The sequence below is a fragment of the Cavia porcellus genome, unplaced genomic scaffold (assembly GCF_034190915.1).
Source record: "Cavia porcellus strain 051 isolate PalLab524CR breed Dunkin Hartley unplaced genomic scaffold, mCavPor4.1 scaffold_10, whole genome shotgun sequence".
NCBI lineage: Eukaryota > Metazoa > Chordata > Mammalia > Rodentia > Caviidae > Cavia > Cavia porcellus.
In genome coordinates, this window is record NW_026947493.1 from 67,851,212 (window position 1) to 67,872,414 (window position 21,203).

Sequence of the window (21,203 nt, forward strand, 5' to 3'; positions counted from 1 at the left end):
CCAGCCAATTAGAAATGAAAAGGGTAAAATCACAACAGACTCTGCAGAAAGGCAAAAGATCATCTATGCCTACTTTAAGAACTTGTATTCTAATAAGATGGAAAGTTCAGAAGAAATGGACAGATTCCTGGTTACATATGAACTACCAATGCTGACTCAAGAAGATATAAAAACTCTAAATAAACCAATAACCATCACTTTAATTGAAGGTATAATTAAAAAACTTACCAACAAAGAGAGCCAAGCCCTGTTGAATTCACTGCTGAATTCTACTTAGAGAAAAACTAACACCACTACTTCTCAAATTCTCTAATGAAATTGAAAGGGAAGCAACATTCCCATATTCATTCCTGGAAGCAAGCATTACCCTGATACCAAAACTGGAGAAGGATCCAACTAAGAAAGAGAACTACAGGCCATTCTGCCTACTGAATACAGATGCAAAAGTCCTCAGTAAGGGCTAGGAATATAGCTCAGTGGCACAGTGGCACTCTTGCCTGAGAGGCAAGAGTTCCTGGGTTTGATTCCCAGTACCAAAAAAAGAAAAAAGAATGGCAAACGGAATGCAGTAAACCACCAAGATTATACAGCATGGCCAAAGTAGGATTCATCCCAGGGATGCAGGATGGTTCAACATATGAAAATCAATAAATGTAATACACTGCATCAACAGAGCCAAGATAAAACCATATTATCAGGCCAGGGATTTAGCTTAGCAGTATAGGTGCCTGCCTGGCAAGCATGAGGTTGTGTACAAAAAGTTATCATCTCAAGAGATACGTAAAAAATGTTTGACAAAGTCCTACACCTACTTATGATAAAGATCCTAAGAAAACTGTGGTGCTTATCTCAACATAGTTCTGGAAACATTAGCCAGAACAATTGGACAAAAGAAATAAGGATAGGAGTCACCTGCAGATGACATGACACTCTACATAGAAGATCCCAAAAACTCCACCAAAAGACTTCCAGATTTAATAACCAAATTCAGTAATAAAACTGGCTACAATGTCAACACTCAAGAATCAATAACCTTCCTGTTCACAAATACAAACTCACTGCACGAGAAATTAGGGAAACATCTTCCCCAATAGCATGTAAAAAAATAAAATACCTAGGAATCAATCTAACAAAGGAAACGAAAAATCTCTACATTGAAAACTACAGTACTCTGAAAAAGGAGATTGAAGAGGGTATCAGACAATGGAAAGATATTCCTTACTTTCGGGTAGGAAGAACTAGTATAGTGAAAATGGCCATACTTCAAAAGCCTACCAAAATTCAATTAACACACATCTATTAGTATGAATTCCATTCAATTATCACCAGTTTTTGGATGTCAAGTATCAGATTATAAATCAGTTCTGTAGGCAAAATTTCCATCGTATCTTCCCAAAAGTAAATACCAACCAGTTAGAATTATTCTTTTCTTGCAAGAAAGGCTAAAGAGGGCTGTAGTTGTCTTAATGGCACTGTTCTTCAAACGATGTCCCTCATCACAGATTAAAAGATCAAATTTTATGTTCTTAATTTGATCCAGGGAACGAAGTAACATTTCATAGCTGATGATAAGAACAGAATAAAATGTAGATTTCATGAATTCTTCAACCTTGTGGTCCTGAAGAGAAAAAAAAAAAGATATTTAACAAACCATGAGCAAAAACTACAGTCATACCTTGACATTCAACTGCTTTAAAACTCATCAGATCTGATGAGTTTCCACACATTCTGATGAGAAAATTTGGTTCAATATTCATTGTAGTTTAGGACTCAACACACAAACTAGAACTCGCTGGTGTCAACTACCTCCTGATTCACTACCTTTTCAACCAAAACCACTTGTTTGGTACTCATTATGCCTCCCAGATCCAATTAATGGCCCAGGCATTAACTGTATGTAAAATCAAACTTAAAACAACGATTTCTGACAGCCACTTATCAAGAACTGGACATTTTAACTCTTTATGCTTTGATCAGCTCAGTCTGTGAGAAGGAAATAAGGAAATAGTGTAGTTTGGGTGGCTTAAATAATAGATATTTATTTCCCAGTTCTTGAAGCTGGGAGACCTATGTCAGTGCAGTAAAGGACCCCCTTCTTCCTGGATTGCAGCAGGAAGCTTTTTTTGCTTTCTTGTAATGGTGAAGAGAAAAGCCTCTAATACCTTTTCATTTTCTGACAGAGCAGTAATTGCATCAATCTCCAACATCATCACTGCATCTAAGCCTAACTACCTAAGACCCTACCTTCTAAAACCATTGCAGATGGCCCAACTTAATGATAGTTGACCTGACAATTTGTTACTATACAATGTATAAAACTGAATCCATACAACCACTGTTTTTCTCTGTCAGAATCCAACAAATCACATGTGACATTCTACACCTGTTAGGGATTAAAAACTGGTGGTCAACTTAACACAAGCTGAATTAAATCAGCTGAGCATAGATGGTGCTGAGCGTAGATGGCCCACCTGAGGAAAGTTGCCAGCATAGAGATGTGGAGAAGACGAGTGAGGCGTTGTGGGTTTCTCTAAGTGTTGCTGTTTGAGCCGTTGGTTCTCCTGTAGGACCGCGTCATGACTAGCTTCCCCAGTGTGAGTTTGACCACTGCCATCCAAGGAGCTCAGGACATTGTTGGTGAGAGTGGCTGTGGTTCACTTTGGGAGAGCTCTGGTCCTTACATCAAGCATTGCTTCCTGGCTCCGGAGGGTAAGATATGTGCCATTTAAGCCCCAGGAAAAACTTGTCATGCTGGCTTTCTGGCATGTACTCAACTGTTCTTGTCAGAGGAGCTTGGGACCTCTGGGTCCCTATTGTTAGATGATTTGCCAAACTAGGCTAATGAAAGTGTTCCAAGCCTAATAAGGCAAGTTAGGCTAGGCTATAATGTTCAGTAAGTTACATGTATTAAATATATTTTCAACTCAGGATATTATATAACCCCACTGCATGCCAAAGAACATCTGATATTGAGAGTCCAAAGTTCAACGCATGAATTTGGAGTAACTCAAATATTCAATCCAGAGCAACCCAAAACCAAAATATAAGCCCAGAGACCACAATTTTGTATAAAGGAGTTGGAAGTTACATACACTTGAAAAACTGCATCAGAAAGAATTAAAAACTCTAATATTGACTTGAAAAGCTACAAATTTGAAGAATCATTAAGGCTAAACTTTTTAAGTCTCTTACCTGGTCAACAGTAAATATCTTGATCCTTTCACTTCCAAGCCACTGTTTAAATTCTTTCCTCCAGTTAGTCACCAAGCTTCCAGGTGTAACAATTAGGGTCCTCTTTATCACTGGCTGGCCTCCATAGGGTCCCTGACACTGCAGGGTCCAGATGAGTGAAATACACTGCAACGTTTTCCCTAAACCCATCTCATCAGCAAGAATAGCTCCATATCTGCCATTCATTCTGTTAGAAAAATTGTACATTCTTTAATCACAATAGGAAAATATTTTATTCTCCTAAAACCATCAAACATTAGAACTGATCTTTTGTAATTATGGCATTGAAGCTTTTCATAATGTTTTATTCAGCTGCTTTATAATGTACCTCTTTTGCATCTTATAAACAAAAATATTTACAACATATATACTACATATATTATATATACATGTAATTATCATATAGTAACACATATACATATTTAAAGACTATATGAATTGCAACACTATCTGCATTTGGATAATTTAACAATAATAGTGCTTCTCATCACTAACAGTTGAGCAATTCTTATCATTTTCCATATTAGATACCAAAAGTTTAAAATATATTATAACTTTAAAAAAAAAAAATAAAATAAAATAAAATATATTATAACTTTAATCAAAAGATCTATTCAGCTGAGTTTATTCTAAGATAAATGTCTTAAATTTTTCACTGGCAGAAAATGAAGTCCTTAAACTCAAAGTTCTCTGTAATGTACTTTTTAAAAAATAAACATTTTGGGGCTGGGGATTTAGCTCAGCAGCATAACCACCTGCCTTGCAAGCAGGCAGTCATGAGTTCGATCCCTGGTACCGATAAAAAGGAAAAAGACCAAAAAAAAAAAATAAACATTTGATCTAATCCACATAATTTACAAAAAATGTTTCATTCAAAAAAATTAGAATAAAATAATCATTTATCCTACAGACCTACTGAATTAGCACAATTTTTTTTTTTTTTTTTGTCTTTTTCCTTTTTATCGGTACCAGGGATCGAACTCACAACTGCCTGCTTGCAAGGCAGGCGCTTATGCCACTGAGCTAAAACCCCAGCCCCTGAATTAGCACAATTTAAAATAAATGTCATTAGGAATACTATTCAGATCATACATTTTTATAAAGCCCTTAGGTATCTATATGCTGGAAATGAAGATATTACCCAAAATATTTAAATATAGCTTGATACTTTTGTTTTGTTTTTGTGTTTTAAAACAGCATCTTACTATACAGTGCAGGCTGGCCTTAAACTCACTGTGTAACCCATGCTGGTCTCAAACTTACACAGTCCTTCTGTCTTTGCCTCCTGAGTGCTGGGATGATAGGTGTGTGCCACCATGCCCAGCCTAACTGTATTTATTAGTGGAAATAAGGGCCAATAAGCAATTTCTATGTTTTCCATTTCAAAGTATATATAAAGAAAAAGCACAGATGTGAACTGTGATTGTTTTAAATAATTAGCCAATACAGACAAACTGTCAGCCAAATGAAATAGGAAAAGCAGACAGAAAACAAATCTATCCTTTCATGGTAGGAAGAAAGGAAGAACACAGCTTCATTGTGAAGATGCACTTGGCCAAATTGCAGATAGTAAATAGAAATTTACTGCACTAGTTAAACAATTCAATATAGCTGGAGCTTGAACTGAATTCTAAGAAGGGAAATATAAAGATACAACCCTGGCAAGGTAGGAAGAAGACAAATGTGCTTATCCTGAAAACAAAGGCTGTATGTGGTAAACCAGCATCTCCCAAACATTAGTCTTTCATTATTATTATAACAAGTTTTTGCTATATATGCAATACTATGCTATTATTTACTTTAAGTCAATTAACTTTTAATTTAAACTTACTTGAAAACTATTTCTAAGCACAATTTACCTGGAACAAAAATTTAAATGTGCTATTTTTTCTAATAATTCTTAAAATACACCAATTAAAATTTAAAAACAAATCTTACCTATTTATCACCTTAAAATGGTCCCACATACCACCAGTGGAATGAGGATCACGGATAGGGACAAACTGCTTTAAATTTTGAATGACTCTAAGTGAGGGAATGCTATTTTCAAGAGTGTTTCCAGGAAACTCAAACTGGTGGATATAAGTAGATAAGATTTGAGAAACATGAAAAGCAGGAATTCAAGTTAGGAGCGATTGCACTAGTCCATATAAAACACGATGCTCTGATGCCATCAGTTACTGTGGGATGCCAGAAAAGATTAGGTATCCAGGTATTTAGGAGGTTAAAAGAACTATAAAGTTCAGGTTTGATTAATTTAGAAAGTGAGAAAGCAGAGATAAGATCCAAATGAAGAGAAACGGGAAGGTGAATTCAGTTAAAAGTTTCCAGGAGACAATGTCCTTTCATCTGTCATCATGAAAGGGATTTTTGAATTTGGGGAAAGGGTGATTTGTTGTAGCCGTGTTTTGTTTTGTTTTGTTTCTGTTTTTATGATTCTGAGGATGAGACTCAGAGAGTTCTGAAATATGTCATAAGCCCATTCTTTCATTCATTTATTTTTGGACAGGATTTGGCTAAATTGGTCTCCAACATGCAAACCCCCTACCTCAGCCTGCCAAGTAACTGAGATTAGGGTCATGCACCACTATGCCTGGCCCCAACAAATCTAAATTCAAGAACCTATCCATTTAAAAGGACTGGAAAGAAATATTCCAAATTATTAGCAGGGACCTTTATTCTATTTTTTCCTTAATCATAGAATTCAAAAGAGGGCAGAAATTTTTTTTTTTTTTGAGTACAGATGACTTTTTAAAAAATCTTTTTTTTCCAAAATTCTTATAAACAAAAGTAAGTTTCTTTCATTTCCTTTCATAATTCCTTATCATCTAATGTAAGCTCTTATTATACTACAATAAAGGTGACAGTATTTATGTTTAGTCAACTTTTTACAAGCTATTTAAGGATAAGGATCATGACTCTCATTCCTGTATGCCTACCTCCCCCTACCTTCTAGCCGGACACTGGTCACATTTAAAACTACTTTTGGAATAAATTCAAACATTAAGAACCACTCATCTTTTTTTTTTCTTTTTTCAGTCCTGGGACTCAAATCCAGAGCTTTGCATACAATAGGTAATTTCTCTATCACATCTCCATCCCAATTCACATTTCCTGATAACTAAAATTCATAGTGTACCCTTGAAACTTACTACATCAAGCTCTTCTTACAAAATCATTACTATGTTACAGGTTAAATAAAAGTTCATAAGCCAGACAGGGTGGCAAATGCCTATAATCACAGTACTTGGGAAGCTGAGGCAGGAAGATCATCATAAGTTTGAGACCAGCCTGGGCTGCAAAGTGAGCTAATGACCAGCCTGAACTGCATAGCAAGACCATCTTAAAAACAAAACAAAAAAAAAAGCTTTCTGCTAAGCTGCACAAGCCATGCAAGGTCCAGACAGAGAGAAGTCAGCGCCTCCTAAGAATCGAGCATGCTGGGAATGGGAAGAGCCAACCAACAAGCCAACTAGCCCAGCCTTTCTACTAAGCCACGCGAGCCATGTGGGCGCCCAGAAGAGAAAAGTCAAATAGCTCCTCACGTGAGCCTACTGGTATGGGGGTTTGGAATCACCACCTTCCTTCTACCCCTACCCACTGTAAGCAACCAGCTGCTTCAAAGGTCAGGCTGCATTGATAGCAACTGAGGTACAAAAAGCAACTGAATGCTTGTATTGTTTAGTTGAATTTTCAGGCCTGGGGCCAGTGGTCTGACCATCTATTGGGAGGATAACAGTGTGCAATATGGCAAATATGTGGGATTTCCTTCCATGTTGTTTGTGAAATACTATACTGTGCTCACTGTTTTGTTCTGATTGTTTTATTTTATTCATTGTTCAATACTCTGTTTTGATAAGCCATTTTCTGTTTTGTTTTGAGTTTGCTATGCCTGATGGGATGGACAACTATTATTGGTAGCCATTGTTGTTTTCCCGCTATCCAGCTTTGAAGTTCTGTACCAACTTCACTGCTTTGTTTTGATTGGATTTATTCTGTTTTGTTTTGTTGGATTTTATTATCTTTAAAATAAAATTTAGAAATTTAAAAAACAAAAAATCAAAATTCATCAAACTAAATCACATTTTCCTACCTCATTCCCATTACACACTCATAAAGGAATATGATTCCTTCTTTCTGATGTGGCCGAAGGTGATACACAACATGAGGATCTATCACTACATCCACAACAGGGAAACAGTTTTTATTTAACATCCACTGATGATTTTTGTCTGGTCGTGGCATAACAAGAGAATCTTTAAAAAAGGTAAAAGTATGATTACATGTAAAATTTCACTTTATCAGAATCTATATTGTTTTCATTAGTCCTAAAATAGAACCATTTGCAATCATGACCAAAAAAAATATAAAAGTACTTCAAAAATCACTGGAATTCACTTTTACCCTGAAAAGTCATAATATTTGGTAGGTCAGTATTCAGGACAATAAGAACTACTTCCACTGCAAAGTACAAGTTGGAATTTTGCTAGGATTCATTTGCTAATACCTATAGTTTATTATTTTGAAAAGACTCACAAACTTAACATAAAGGTTATTTTTAGTTATTAGTCCTTCACCCACTCGGAATGATCACTGCTTCTACTAATATGAACTAAGAATAAATTTTCTATTAACTCAGCTATCAGTATTTGCTTAGTTACAACATTCATGAATGTCAAACTCTGCAAAGCATGAAACAACCATCAAATAAAATAATTTTTAGACATATGGTAACACAATTTAAACGATTTACTAAAACATAACCCAGAAAGGCAAAATCAAATGCAACTCAAAAGCCAGTCATGGTGGCACGTGCTTGTAATCCCAGCACTCAGGAGGCTGAGGCAGAAGGATCATTGCAAGTACGAGACCAGTCAGGCCAAGGCCAGCCTGAACCACATAGCAAGACCCTGTCTCAAAAAGACAAAAAAAAAATACAACTCAAAGCAAGGCTTAATTGATAAATCTAAAGTAAGATAACCCCATCAAAGTTATTTGTGGAATATATTTGTACATCTACATGATTATTAAAAACTCAACTCAATCCAAAAAATAAACAGGAAGAAAATAAGAGAACAAAAAGATAAGAAGAGAAGATACAAAGAACTAGGTTCCAGTACACTACATAAATGTTCATCAGTGTGGACACATGATCACAGGAATGAGAGTCAGGTCATGTTTACCATTAGCAATTACTCAGAGCAGTTTTCTGTGTATTGTCCTAGGTTTGGTAACTGAAAAGAAACTTTCTTTGAAATCAGTTCCTGCTAGGTAGGAAATTAGAAAGTAAAAATGGAAAATTTAGACTTTGGCTTTCCCCTATATTCTGGTAGCAAATCAAGAGTGTACTCCCTGAGGAGTTCCAACCAAGAACTAGGCCCATTTCCCCATTATTGTTTAAAAGGGACAAAGAGGGGAACACAGAGAAACTCACATACTATCAAACCAAGAAAGACCAACGACAACAATGACAATAAAAACTATCATCTACAAAAGGCTCATCTTTTTTTGATTATTGAATTTACTGAGTATTGAACACATTGCTGTCACACAAAGTTACATCCCCAGCCCTTTCTTATTTTTTATTTTGAGACAGGGCCTTGCTAAATCAGCAGGTTGCTCAGGCTGGGCTCAAACTCACAGTCCTCCTGCTTCAGTCTCCCAGACTGCTAGGATCACAAGCATGGACCACTATACCCAGCTTAAAGGGTACATCTTCAATTAAAAAAAAAATCAAATCTGCCTGACATGAGAGACAAGCAGATGGTCAGGTTGAGCCCAGCCCAGGCAATTTAGCCACTAAGTGAAACTATGCTCAAAGTAAATTTAAAATGTGTAGGAAGGTAGCTCAGGGCAAAAGCCTTGGATTCAATCTCTAGTACTACAACAGATTACTTTTAAGTATACAATCTAATTCTATCAATGGCATGGTAAAATAAATGAGAACAATCAACCATTTATACAAAATGCTTTCATATATATATATATATATATATATATATATATATACACATACACACACACATACATACAAATACAAATACACACACACAATATTCTAAATCTCTGAAGTGGTTATTAGAACCCACATGAAGGGCTTGGGACATAGCTCAGTGGCATAAGCCCTGCCTGGCAAGCTCAAAGTCCTGAATTTGATTCTTGGTACAAAATCAAAAAAAAAAAAACACCCACATGAAGAAACAAAACATTAGTGAGGTAAATGATATGCAAAGAGGTTAGAAAACTTGTTAGTTCAGTGGCAAAACCACAACTCCAGCTGGGATCATTAAATAATCACAATAGATTCATGTGCTGTGGGTAGACAGAATAAGGCCACATAAGCAAGCAAGCCCAGTGTGGGAACCAGTGCCATGTGTGGGCCATCGTACTAGAACAGACAGACCCCAGCCCCTTCCAGGGTATGGACTGGCAAACAAGAAGTACCAATCTCCCCACCCTACCCCACTCCCCTCCATAAGTGACCAGCTTATCCAGAGAAACATAGGCTGTGATGACAGCTATGAAGGTAAAATGCAACTTAATTCTTGTGGTGCTCTGGTGTTTCACTAACATTGCAGATCTAGGGCCATGGATCTGGTACACAGTGTGGAATCTAGGAGGATCTCCTTCTGAAGGTTACAGCCATTGTTGATTCCCTATGGTCTTGTTTTGGAAGTCCTGTATTGTTTCCATTGTTTTGTTGGGTTGGGTTTTAGTCTCTTTTGTTTTGTTTGATTATATCGAATCCGATGGCAAGAGCAAAGATATATTATGGTAGCAATTTTGGTTTTACTACTGGCTTGTTTTGAAGCCCTTTACTGCATTCATTGTTTTTATTATTTCTATTCTATTCCGTTTTGTTTGATTTTCACTATGTCCAAAGTTATCTGCAGCTATTTTGAAGACATCAAAAGGCATTATGCAAATGCGAGGTCCTGAGTTCAATTCCCAGCACAAAAAAAAAAAAAGGCATTATGGTAACTACTGATTTTGTAATGTTTTGAAGCCCTGTATCTCTTACACTGGTTTGTTTTGATTAGTTTTATTGTTTTATTCTCTTTAAAATTAAAAAAAAAATAAAATTTAAAAAAAAATCACAATATTCTTTTCATTTCCCTCATAGCCCTCTATTGTGTAAGAGGAAGGCAAAGAGAAAGGAGAACAGAGAGGAGCTGGTAGGACGGATGAAATATCTGGGTTAAAAAAAAGAAAAATTGTGTAAGCACAAGCAACAACTCTACATATCTCAACTGAATCCTTAGGCTAATTTAAGATGAAGTAGGAATTTTTAATTGTAGGTTTTTGTCTCCATTATGCCATTGATTACTAAATTAACCTAAGTCAGTTTCTCTTTCCAGGCCTCAGTTGGCTCCAATGCAGAGTATAGGGACTAACGCAAATGATCTCAAAACTTGTGCTTCCATAACAATGGCAAAAGGAAAAAATAACTGCTACTTTATATACTCCTATTTATATACTCCTACTAGTATTAAAAAGAAGCCTCCTCTTCCCCTCCTTCTTATATCTACTCCAGCATATTTTATTCATAATCCTCACCACATAAGGGCCTGGCATAATAGTTTTATCTCTAGATCTAATGCATAAAAGGTAATCAAGAAATACTGGCTAAGAAAACAATCAAATGAAAGAACAATCAGAAACAGGACAGATTTCATTTTGCAATGTGAATTCTTTTTAAATCAAACTGACTGAATTATCCTGAATTGAAACTGATTGAAATTAACTGACTGAATTAAACTGAATTTTCAGGTTTTGCATAGCACCTCACTACTCCACATTGTAAGCATGTGATCAAAGCATATAATCTTCAAACCAGAAGTATATTAATTCTGATCCGTACATTTACTAATTTTTCTCATCACACAAGTCAGATTTCACTCAAAATTATGGTTGTGTGCACGTATATGTCTACAATTTACCTATTTTTCCTTCAATGCATAATGTAATAGTTTGATTATTCCTTCCTTGAGGTTATGTATTTACATATTAAGTAATTTCCAAACTCTTGTTATTTGACTCCAACATTATCCCTTAGGTCAGACTGTATCTGAAGAATATAGACTTTCATGTGCTTAAACAAAATTTAAACTTCAATTCACATGAAATTTTTTGACAGTAAAAGAATATTCAAGTTATTTTCAACATCTTACTTGGTGTGTATGGGTCATGGCGTGGTTTGTACTTTTGGAAATCATCTTGTATATTTTCCTTTGAATTTGATTTACACACACTTTTGAAAGGCTTAGAAAAGCACTTCCTGGCAGTCTGAGAAGAATCTGGGACAGCAGGACTTCCTCCTCCAAGCTGGAAACACCTGCCACTGTTGAAGTCCTCTGAAGAGATTATACCCATGATTTCTATTTCTTTTCCACCAATCATCAGTGTTTGGCCCTCTTCAATGTTTTCAAGCTCTTTAAATTTATATCCAATACCTTTAAGAAAGAAAAAAATTAATTGAACTGACATCCCAAGATGACTGAGTGATACCATAGTCACCTTCCTTCCCATGATTGAACACAATGAAAACTGTGCTTTGCAATGCAGTCTGATATAACTCTAGGCAGAAAACATAATTTACCTTTTTTTTTTTTTTTTGAGATAAGGTCTTACTATGTAGTCCAGGCTGGTCTCAAACTTGTGGCAATCCTCAGCTTCCCAAATTCTGGGATAACAGACATTGTGTGTGCCACAATGGCTAGCAATTTATCTTTTGATTAAAGAAAAAAACCCCAAAAACTCGGGAAATAATAATACAGCGATAAATATTAGCCATGCTTTATAGAATGCAAAAAATTTTTATTATTAAAAATATAGGCTGGCGGGGCCGAGAATATAGCTCAGTGGCATAAGTACCTGCCTGGCAAGTGCAAGGTCCTGAGTTTGATTCCCAGTATCAAAAATCAAAAAAAAATTTAAATATATATATACATATATATACACATTCGTACATACATACATTCATAGGCTAGGCATGGTTGCACATGCCTAAAATCTCAACACTCAGAAGGCTGAGGCAGGAGGATTATCTCAGGCTTTGTAGCCTGGCCTACACAGTGAGTTCAAGGCCAGCCTGAACCACATAGTGAAACACTGTCTCCAAAAGACAAAAAAAAAAGAAAGAAAGAATGAAAAGAAAAAAGAAAAGGAAGGAAAAGAGAATACACTTTAAGTCAGGAATGGCAGCACATACATTTGTAATTTGGAAACTGAGGCAAAACTGCTTTGAGTTTGAGAGCAGCCATCTTACTCTGTCTCTTTATAAAGCCCGACTATATTTCAACTGTGTAAGCAGATAGATATACCAATATTTAAACAAAATCATAAACATCAGATAATATTACCTTTCCCAATGTCTTTGCCTTCCAAATCTTTTAATATAAATGACCTTCCCTTCACAATAAGAATAGCATCTCCTTCCCACTTTTTGTGTTTTTTCTTTGAAGCCTTGCTCCAAACAACACTGAAGTATTTAACTAAGCTCTCAAGGTCTTCTTCCTGTCCCTTGGATTCTGTTATTTCTTTAGGAGCTGAATTAACAAAATGAAACAAGAAAATAAAAACCACATTAATAAAGAAAACCTTAATGTCTATATATCAAAGCCACTCAAACATAAAAGAGGTACAAGAAAATCAGATTGTTTTAAGGAATAGTATAAAAGAATATTTCATACTATTGTATGAAATATGTAGCTATCATAATGTGCTAGCATTTCAGAAACTGAAAAATCCAAATATTAGGTGTAACATTACCATGAATTTTTGAAGGCAAACTTAACATCCTTAAGTCATATAAACTCAATTTGAAGTGGAAAAACAGTAACACTATAAACATTTTAGAACTCAAGAAATCAAAGAATTTCGGCCATGGTAGCACATATCCATAATCCCAGCACTCTGGAGGCTGAGGCAGGAGGATCACTGCAAGTTCAAGGCCAGCCCGGGCTACAATAATGAGTTTAAGGTCAGCCTTAACTACCTAGAAATACCGTGTCTCAAAAAATAATTTCAATGTCTAAAATATCTAAAAATATGTTTTGATAAGTGATTTAAAGGTGAGATGAAAAGTTGAAGACTTGCAGAGTTCTCTGAAAGAAATCCCTATTTTGTTTTGAGAAAAATTATATATATTCATAGGATTCAACATTTTGATATGTGTATACATTGTAGAAAAACTAAATCAAGGGAATGAACATTACCTCACATACTTTTTCAGTGAAAATATTTAAAATCTACCTTAGCATTCCCAAAAATGCTGTATGTTAATTAAGGACATCACTTCTACAACAGATCTCTAGAACTCACTCATCCTGAACTGAACTTTTTGTATCTTTCGATCAATGTCCCCAGTCTCCAGCCCCTACCCCATCTTTGGGGGAATGCATTTCCTTCTCTGCTTGAGTTCATCTTGTGGACTCCACTTATAGATGACATCACACAGGAACTGTCTCTATATGCTTGGTTTATTTCACTTAGCATAATTCTCTCCAAGTTTATGAAAGTTGTCACAAACAGGATTTTCTTCTTTTTTAAGGAGAAAATAAGGAAGAAACAAAGCTGTCCCTATTAGCAGATGGTAAGATCGTTTTCACAAGGATTCTTAACACTAATGGTTAAATGTAATAATTTAAAGAACTGTGCATGTGTACCATATTTTACCCATTCATCTGTTCGTTTATCAACTCAGGTTGATTCCCTAAACTGTCTATTGTGACTAATAAGAGAATGAACACAGGAATGCTAGTATCTCTTCAATACACTGGTTCTATTTTCTTTGTGTACACACCCAGAAGAGGAATGATTAGAACATCTAGTATATAGTTTATCTGTTTTTTAAAAAAAATCTTTTTACTTAATCCACTTTTAACCCAAGCTACTTAGGAGGGTAACTCAGGTCCTGATCTTGAGTTCAAGGCTACCCTGGGGAACACAGCAAGATCCTATCTCAAAAAAAATTATAAAACTAAAGCCAAGTAATGTTTTAACTTTGAAAATGCATTTTTACTTAAACAGAAAAAAAAACACTCCAAATAAAAGCAAAACAGCAAAGTGTGAATCAGACTGAATTTCATTAAAACACTTCTGTTTCCTAATTAGAAAGTAATCTGTTTGGTCCAATGATTCTAAGAACTGAGGAGTATTATGATCAAAAAGTAAAATTATTTTCTTATGAAGTCATCTTTTCTCAATCACATTTCCATTATCACCTTATGGAAACATGTCTAAACAGTCTAACACAGAAAATACTCCAGCATCAAGAATACTAATACATGGTGATAGAAACCAGAAAGTAGTAGTTCTGCCTCTAGAGCTGAGGAACTGAGTAGAAAAGGACAGGAGGGAACTTGTTATGAGTGATGGTTACATGGGTAGGTAGAATCAGGGCAAGGAGAAATCACCAAACTGATCATCTAAGTTATATTTTTATTACATGTAAATTATACCTGCCTTTAATAAAACAAAACAAAAAGCAATGGCAGAATAGATCAAAAGGTACATATGACATTCTAAATAATGGTAACTTAGTATTTCACACAGAAACACTATTATATTAATTCAAAGTACATTTGACCCTATTGACAAAATCCCATTTGCTTCACCTTATCTCCTCTCTCATCCTCTCCTTTCCTCTTATAGATAGCATAAAATGCTAGCAACCCATGGGAAATACTGACCATTTCCATGCTAAGTTGTAGCTCCTCCTTCTCACCTAATTTGTACACTAAATTTTCAATGGTTATGTAAAAGACAGTCTGAGGACGGCAAAAAACTTTTTCACATTACTGAAGAGCCCTTCCCTATGACTTCACATGGTACACTCCTAACACAGGGAAGCTGCCAGGTAGGATGGTGGTGCACACCTTTAATCTAGGCTACTTGGGAAGATGATGTGGGTCTTGATCTTGAGTTCAAGATCAACCTGGGCAACACAGCAAAATCCCACCTCAAAAATAATACAAATTATAAAACTAAAGATAAGTAATGTTTTAACTCTGAAAATGCATCATTTATTTAAACAGAAAAAGAAAATACTCTCATACCAGGAATAAGAATGACTATTTCTTATTCAACAATGCCCTGGAAGTCCCAGCCACTGCTTTAAGACAATGAAGTCTTCATAAGCAAAAAGACCAAACATGAAGAAGAAACAAAACTGTCCCTATTAGCAGATGTTATGATTGTTTCCACAGGGATTCTAAACACTAATGGTTAAATTTAATAAAACATGTAACAGAGCCAAAGGATGCAAGGTTCATGGCAACAAATCAATTGTATTCTTACAGACTAGCAAGAAAAAATCAGAAAATTAAATTTTAAAAATTCTTACAGAAGCTCCCCCAAAAGTTACATGAAAACTGAGAAAAATATCTAAGTAAAAGTATCCAAGTCTTGTACACTAAGCGCTTTAAAACTTTGTTGAAGGAAATTAACAAATATAAAAGAGGATCTAGTTAATGGATTAGAACATTAAATTGTGTTGATATAATTTTCCCCAAAATGATAAATACAGTCAATACAATGCCAATTCAAACCCCAGGACACGCTGGGCACACTGGCTAATGCCCACAACCCCAGCCCTTGGGAGGCCACTTCTAGAAAGTGTGCTTTTAACTTTTGAAGAGGCTTCCAAATTTTTATCCAAAGTGCTGTTTCAACAATCCCTAACAGGGCAAGGTATTTCCCACTGCTCTACATCTTTCTTCAATGCTAGGTAGGCATTGTCAGTTTCTTTTAAAAATTTTAGTCTGCCTAATGGGTATGTTATCTCAGTGTGTGTATTTTAATTGGTATATGTTTGTGATATGTAATTTATCATTTTGGGAAACTGGCATGCATATGTGGCATTTGATCATTTTTAGTACCCTTTCCTCTCTCTCAATCCCTCCCTTCCCTCTTTCCCATGTGTATATGTATTTTAAAACATCTTTAAGGAGATATAGTTCACATACCATTCAATTCCAAATTCCATGTACAATTCATTTTTAATATACTCAGGAGCAACTGTCACCCCAGCCAGTTTTAGAACATTTTCAACCCCTGAAACAGAAACTGTATTTTTAGCTATTACCTCCCAACCTTCTACTCCTAACCCCACTCTCTAACCCTAAGCAACCACTAATCTATCTCTATGGATGTTCCTGCTCCAGACATTTCGTACGACTGGGATCGTGTGACATATGGTCTTTGTGACTGGCTTCCTTCAGTCAGCATAACGGACTTGAGGCTCACTCGTTTAAGGACTTTATTCCTTTTATGGCTGAATAGCATTCCACACCGCATTGTGTTTATCGATTTGGACATTGCTCAAGTCAGAAAACTGAAATTCTTGACACTGTCCACATTTCTAGTTCCACAGTCAATGAACTACATAATCCAGACAACCCTGTATAATGGTAATGGCAAAGTTTTAGAGCTTTCAATGATAAAAGTCCACTGTGACATGCATGCCATAGGTTCGCCAACAGCTGCTCTGTACGGTTCTCAAAGTGACACGTTATTTTATCTTTTCCATTGCCTCCACTTATTTCAAACTATGGGTTAAGGATTTATGAACCATTGCAAGATCTCAGCAGGTCTGAGTTCTTCCCTTGTTGCCTCTATTCCACATTTATTATGGTTATCTATTTTTAAATGTAAATCTGATCACATACCTTTTTCTTAAACTCCACTCATCTTTTGGTCATGAAGGAAGTGTGCTACTTCTCACCATGGAGTCTTTACTCTTCTTGTCCCATCACACAGACCCAAATTAACTTTCACTCACTCTGCTACTCAGGCTAAACTTCCTTGGTTGGCCAAACTTGAACAAGTTCCTATTAACTCAGTAATAAACATGTGGACCAGCGATATAGCTCAGAGGCACAAGTGCCTGCCTGACAAGCATGAGGTCCTGAGTTCGATTCCCAATACTAAACAATAATAATAATAATAGTGTCAGGTGTAGTGACACATGCTTGTAATCCCAGCATTCCATAGGCTGCAGCAGGACTGATGTGAGTTTGACATCAGCTGATGGCTACAAAATAAGTTCAAGAACAGCCTGAAATGCATAGGGAAATCCCATCTTGAAAAGAAAATAAAAAATAAACATGTAACAAAATACTTGATGTCAGCCTTTCCCACTAAACTATCAAGTTCTGAGGGGAAGAATCTCTTGATTTTTTCAACATTTTCCCATGTGTTCTATAAAACTGTCATTTTGACTCTGAGTGCATTTTTACTTCATTTTCTTGAAAAATAATTTAGATTTATCTTGAGATTGGGAGTGCAGATCAGTGGAACAGCACTGGCCTAGCTGAGTATGTGTAAAACCCTGGGTCTGATACCCAGCACATTAAAAAAGTGATCTTAAAATTAATTTTCACTGAGGAAGCAGCTTTAGAAAATAACTCATTTCCATTATTGTCCATTTTTATTTTCATTTTACAACTTGATCAATTATTTTTCAAGTAAACTTTAAAACAAAGATGTGATTCATCAGTTACCTTATGCATGATAGCTTTTATCAACCTGAGGGGAGTTTTTGTTGTTGTTTTATTAGTTTTTTTGAGACAGGGTCTTACTATGTAGTTCAAGCTGGCTTTGGACCCACTGGCAGACCTCAAACTCGGCAATCCTCTTGCCTCAGCCTCCTGTGTGCTAGGATTACAGGTGTGTGCCACCAAGCCACACTGCATAACTCAATTTTATCAAGATTGTATTAATCTACCAACACTTAACCAAGAATACCGACTAGTTTTTAGTTAAATTAGAAGCTGTCATGTGTTGTTTCTCCTGTTTTATCAAGCTTGATTTTCCCAGATAAAGTTTTAAATTTTTTAGCACTAGTAAAAAACATGTGAACCAGGTGTGATGGTGCACGGCTATAATCCCAACACTCAGGGAGGCTGACACAGGAGGACCATCACAAATTGGAGGTCCCCTGGGATACATAATGAATTCAAGGTCAGCCTGAACTACATGGTAAGAACCCATCTCAAAAAGAGAATAAATAAAACATGGATGCTTTGATCAGTTTTGTTTATCAGGACTGGAGACTGACCCATGGACCTTCACACCGCGCTCCACTGCCAACCTTTTTATTTTTTATTTTGAGAAAAGGTCTCGATGAGTCACTAAATTGCATAGGCAAGGTTCAAACTTGTGATTCTCCTGCCTCAGTTTCAAAGTGCTGAGATTAAAGGACCTTCACCAAAGCCAGCGTTTTATCAGTTTTTGAACTCTAAAACATTTTGTGATGTGTAATTTTAGCCAATTTTAATTAGTTTTCTTTTTATATTTTCTTACAGGTAAAGTCATTATACACTGAATAAAAAATGATGGTGCTTTCTACATTTTAAAAACTTGCTCTGTTTTTTACTAGGTTATCCAAGAGAAGAAATAATTCCCCTTTAAATAGTTCATGATTTGCCCTACGACAGGGGCAAAAGGAATGTCTCACCAAAATGGCTGGGAAAAACACCCGGTATCAAAAAATACCCTGAGAATACTCTGTTGTATTCTCAGGATCTAAAAGATGACTGTTATGTCTAAGACATTCCACACTCACTCCCCCCAAAACAGCTAAATAGTACAAAAGATAATTCTGAAAAATCAGAAATTCCTTATAGTTAACTTTGAAAGAGCCTGACTCTCAGGCTTATATATACTCTTTCTTTTACAGAACAGCAGAGCAAATTGTGGAGCCAGACTGCCAGAGTAAGTCTTGAGTCTGCCACTGATTAACTAGATGACCCTGAACAAAGTGCTTAACCACTTCCTGCCAGTTTATGACTCTATAAAATGAAAGTAATACTACTGCCTAACAGACTTAGGAGCATTAGTTTAGCAAATTGAAGATCCTTGGCAATATGGGATCATGGAACATAACCTCCAAGATCTAGCCAACTTACATTATAGAAAATACTGACTAATTTACTATGTTCCAAATTAAACATAAGAAATTTTCAAGCTAATAATTTTAACCTAATCAATCAATCTCTCCACCCTGTAAGAATATTCCCAGGTAGTTTGCACAAGCAAGAGACTTGAAGGCCTACCAGCAAGATTCACAAAGTAAGAATGCTTAAAACCATATTTTAAGATAATGTCACTTAATACTGCTAATAATGGGTACTATCATCTTAATGATTTCAAAGCAATAACATTATATATTCCATAAACCCAAGCCTTTAATAATCTTTTGTGCCTTAGTAATTCTAAATACACAAGTTGTTTCAATAGTTCAATGAAACTTACAATGTGTTATATGATCAAATTCAATATAAACGCTCCTCAGACTGTTTTTTGTGGTTTAAAATTACCAAAACATGCCAGAACTTTTAATATGCATTAACATACATTCAACATAAATTTAAGATTGAAGGTTTTTATTACACTAAAAAATATACAAATATCTAATACGATCCCTTCAAATTGAATTGTTTTATCCAATTTTAAAAATGAATGTCAATTAAGCATATGTATCATTATATATAAAATGAACTCAGAAGGTTTTTTTTTTTTTTTTTTTTTTGTCTTTTTCCTTTTTATCGGTACCAGGGATCGAACTCACGACTGCCTGCTTTCAACGCAGGCGCTTATGCCGCTGAGCTAAACCCCCAGCCCCTTAGAAGGTATTTCTTTGCATTAAAGATAATTTTCAGAATGACTATACATGTCAAATAAACTCATAACTTCTGATGAAAGAAAAAATGATCCAATTATCTTCTTAAAGATTAAATGCATATATTCCCTAATCTAGCCTTGTGTCCACAATAAACTTGTACAAGAGTATTCATAAAATTTTATATGAAATTGACAAAATCTGGAAACTGCCCAGAGGTCCATCAAAAATAAATGGATAACCAGTGAATTTATACAAATGAATACTACTCAGCAATAAAAAGTAATGAACCACTCAAGAGAATAGATAAAAACAGATGAGTATTAAAGACATTAAGATGAGGAAGAAAGTATATACACCATGATTCCAATCACATAAAGTTCTCAAACAGGCAGACTTATCTAAAATTTTTAAGCAATCAAAACAGTGGTTCCTTGAGGTCCCGGGGGACTGCTTAGGAACTTTCCATCTTCCCACCCCACAACGCCCCATACTCTCACTGACTACGGGAAATAAACCTAGGACCGCACATATGCTAGGAGATTTCTCTACCCTGAGCTACATCTATAGCCATTTTGTTTCTTGGACTTTTTTTTTTTTTTTTTTTTTGGTGGTTTGATGTTTTATTTTGTTTTGTTTTGTTTTTTTGAGACAAGATCTCACCACGCAATTCAGGCTGACACAGAATTCATTATTCCCAGGCCGGCCTTGAACTCATGGTAGAATTCTTGGTGATTCTCCTGCCTCAGGATCCTGCCAGTTCTGGGATTGCAGGCATGCACCACTATGCCCAGCCTCATTCTAAATCTTGACACAAGTTTGAGCAACAAACAATAGTGCATTTAAGATTTGCGCATTTCACTGTACATTTCACTGTACAAATACTGAACTACAGTTAATAATACATGTGCTGAAGTACTAAGGTATAAACTAGTCCAGCTCTCCAACATGTTGTATTATTTTTTTTTGTTATGCTTTGTTTTGTTTTTTGAGACAAAGGCTTGCTATGTAGTTCAGGTTAGCCTTGAACTCACTATGTAGCTCTCTGGCCTCAAACTCAAAGCATTCACAGCAATCCTCTTGTCTTAGCCTCCCATGTGCTGGAATTACCAGTGTGCAACATTTTTTAAAATCACCTGTTCTCTTCAATAATGATGAGATGGATACACAGATGGATAAATATGTAATTAAGCATAATTAATGTAACAAAACAATTGCAAAACTCAGGTGGTAGATACATGAATATTTACTATGGAATGCTTTCAACTTTTTCTGTATACTTCTTCAGATGTTGAGGGTAAAAATCTTTATAACAGAGGTGAATTTACACATAACTGTAAAACACAAA

General features: G+C 35.6%; 1 protein-coding gene across 5 annotated transcripts in view; it reads right to left on the minus strand.

Annotated features, from left to right (window-relative positions):
* Positions 1-21,203, minus strand: part of Rad54b (RAD54 homolog B) — a 79,951-nt gene that overhangs the window by 23,394 nt on the left and 35,354 nt on the right. For 4 of the 5 annotated variants that reach the window (XM_063257574.1, XM_063257572.1, XM_063257571.1 and 1 more), the window contains 5 exons: positions 12,594-12,779; positions 11,403-11,684; positions 7,325-7,487; positions 3,193-3,418; positions 1,411-1,618 (listed from right to left, as the gene is read on the minus strand). In XM_063257574.1, coding sequence (XP_063113644.1) covers positions 1,411-1,618; positions 3,193-3,418; positions 7,325-7,487; positions 11,403-11,684; positions 12,594-12,779 — 1,065 coding nt within the window. Of the gene's footprint in view, positions 1-1,410; positions 1,619-3,192; positions 3,419-7,324; positions 7,488-11,402; positions 11,685-12,593; positions 12,780-20,991; positions 21,190-21,203 lie in introns of those variants that run through there. The other variant, XM_063257576.1, reaches the window with a different exon arrangement.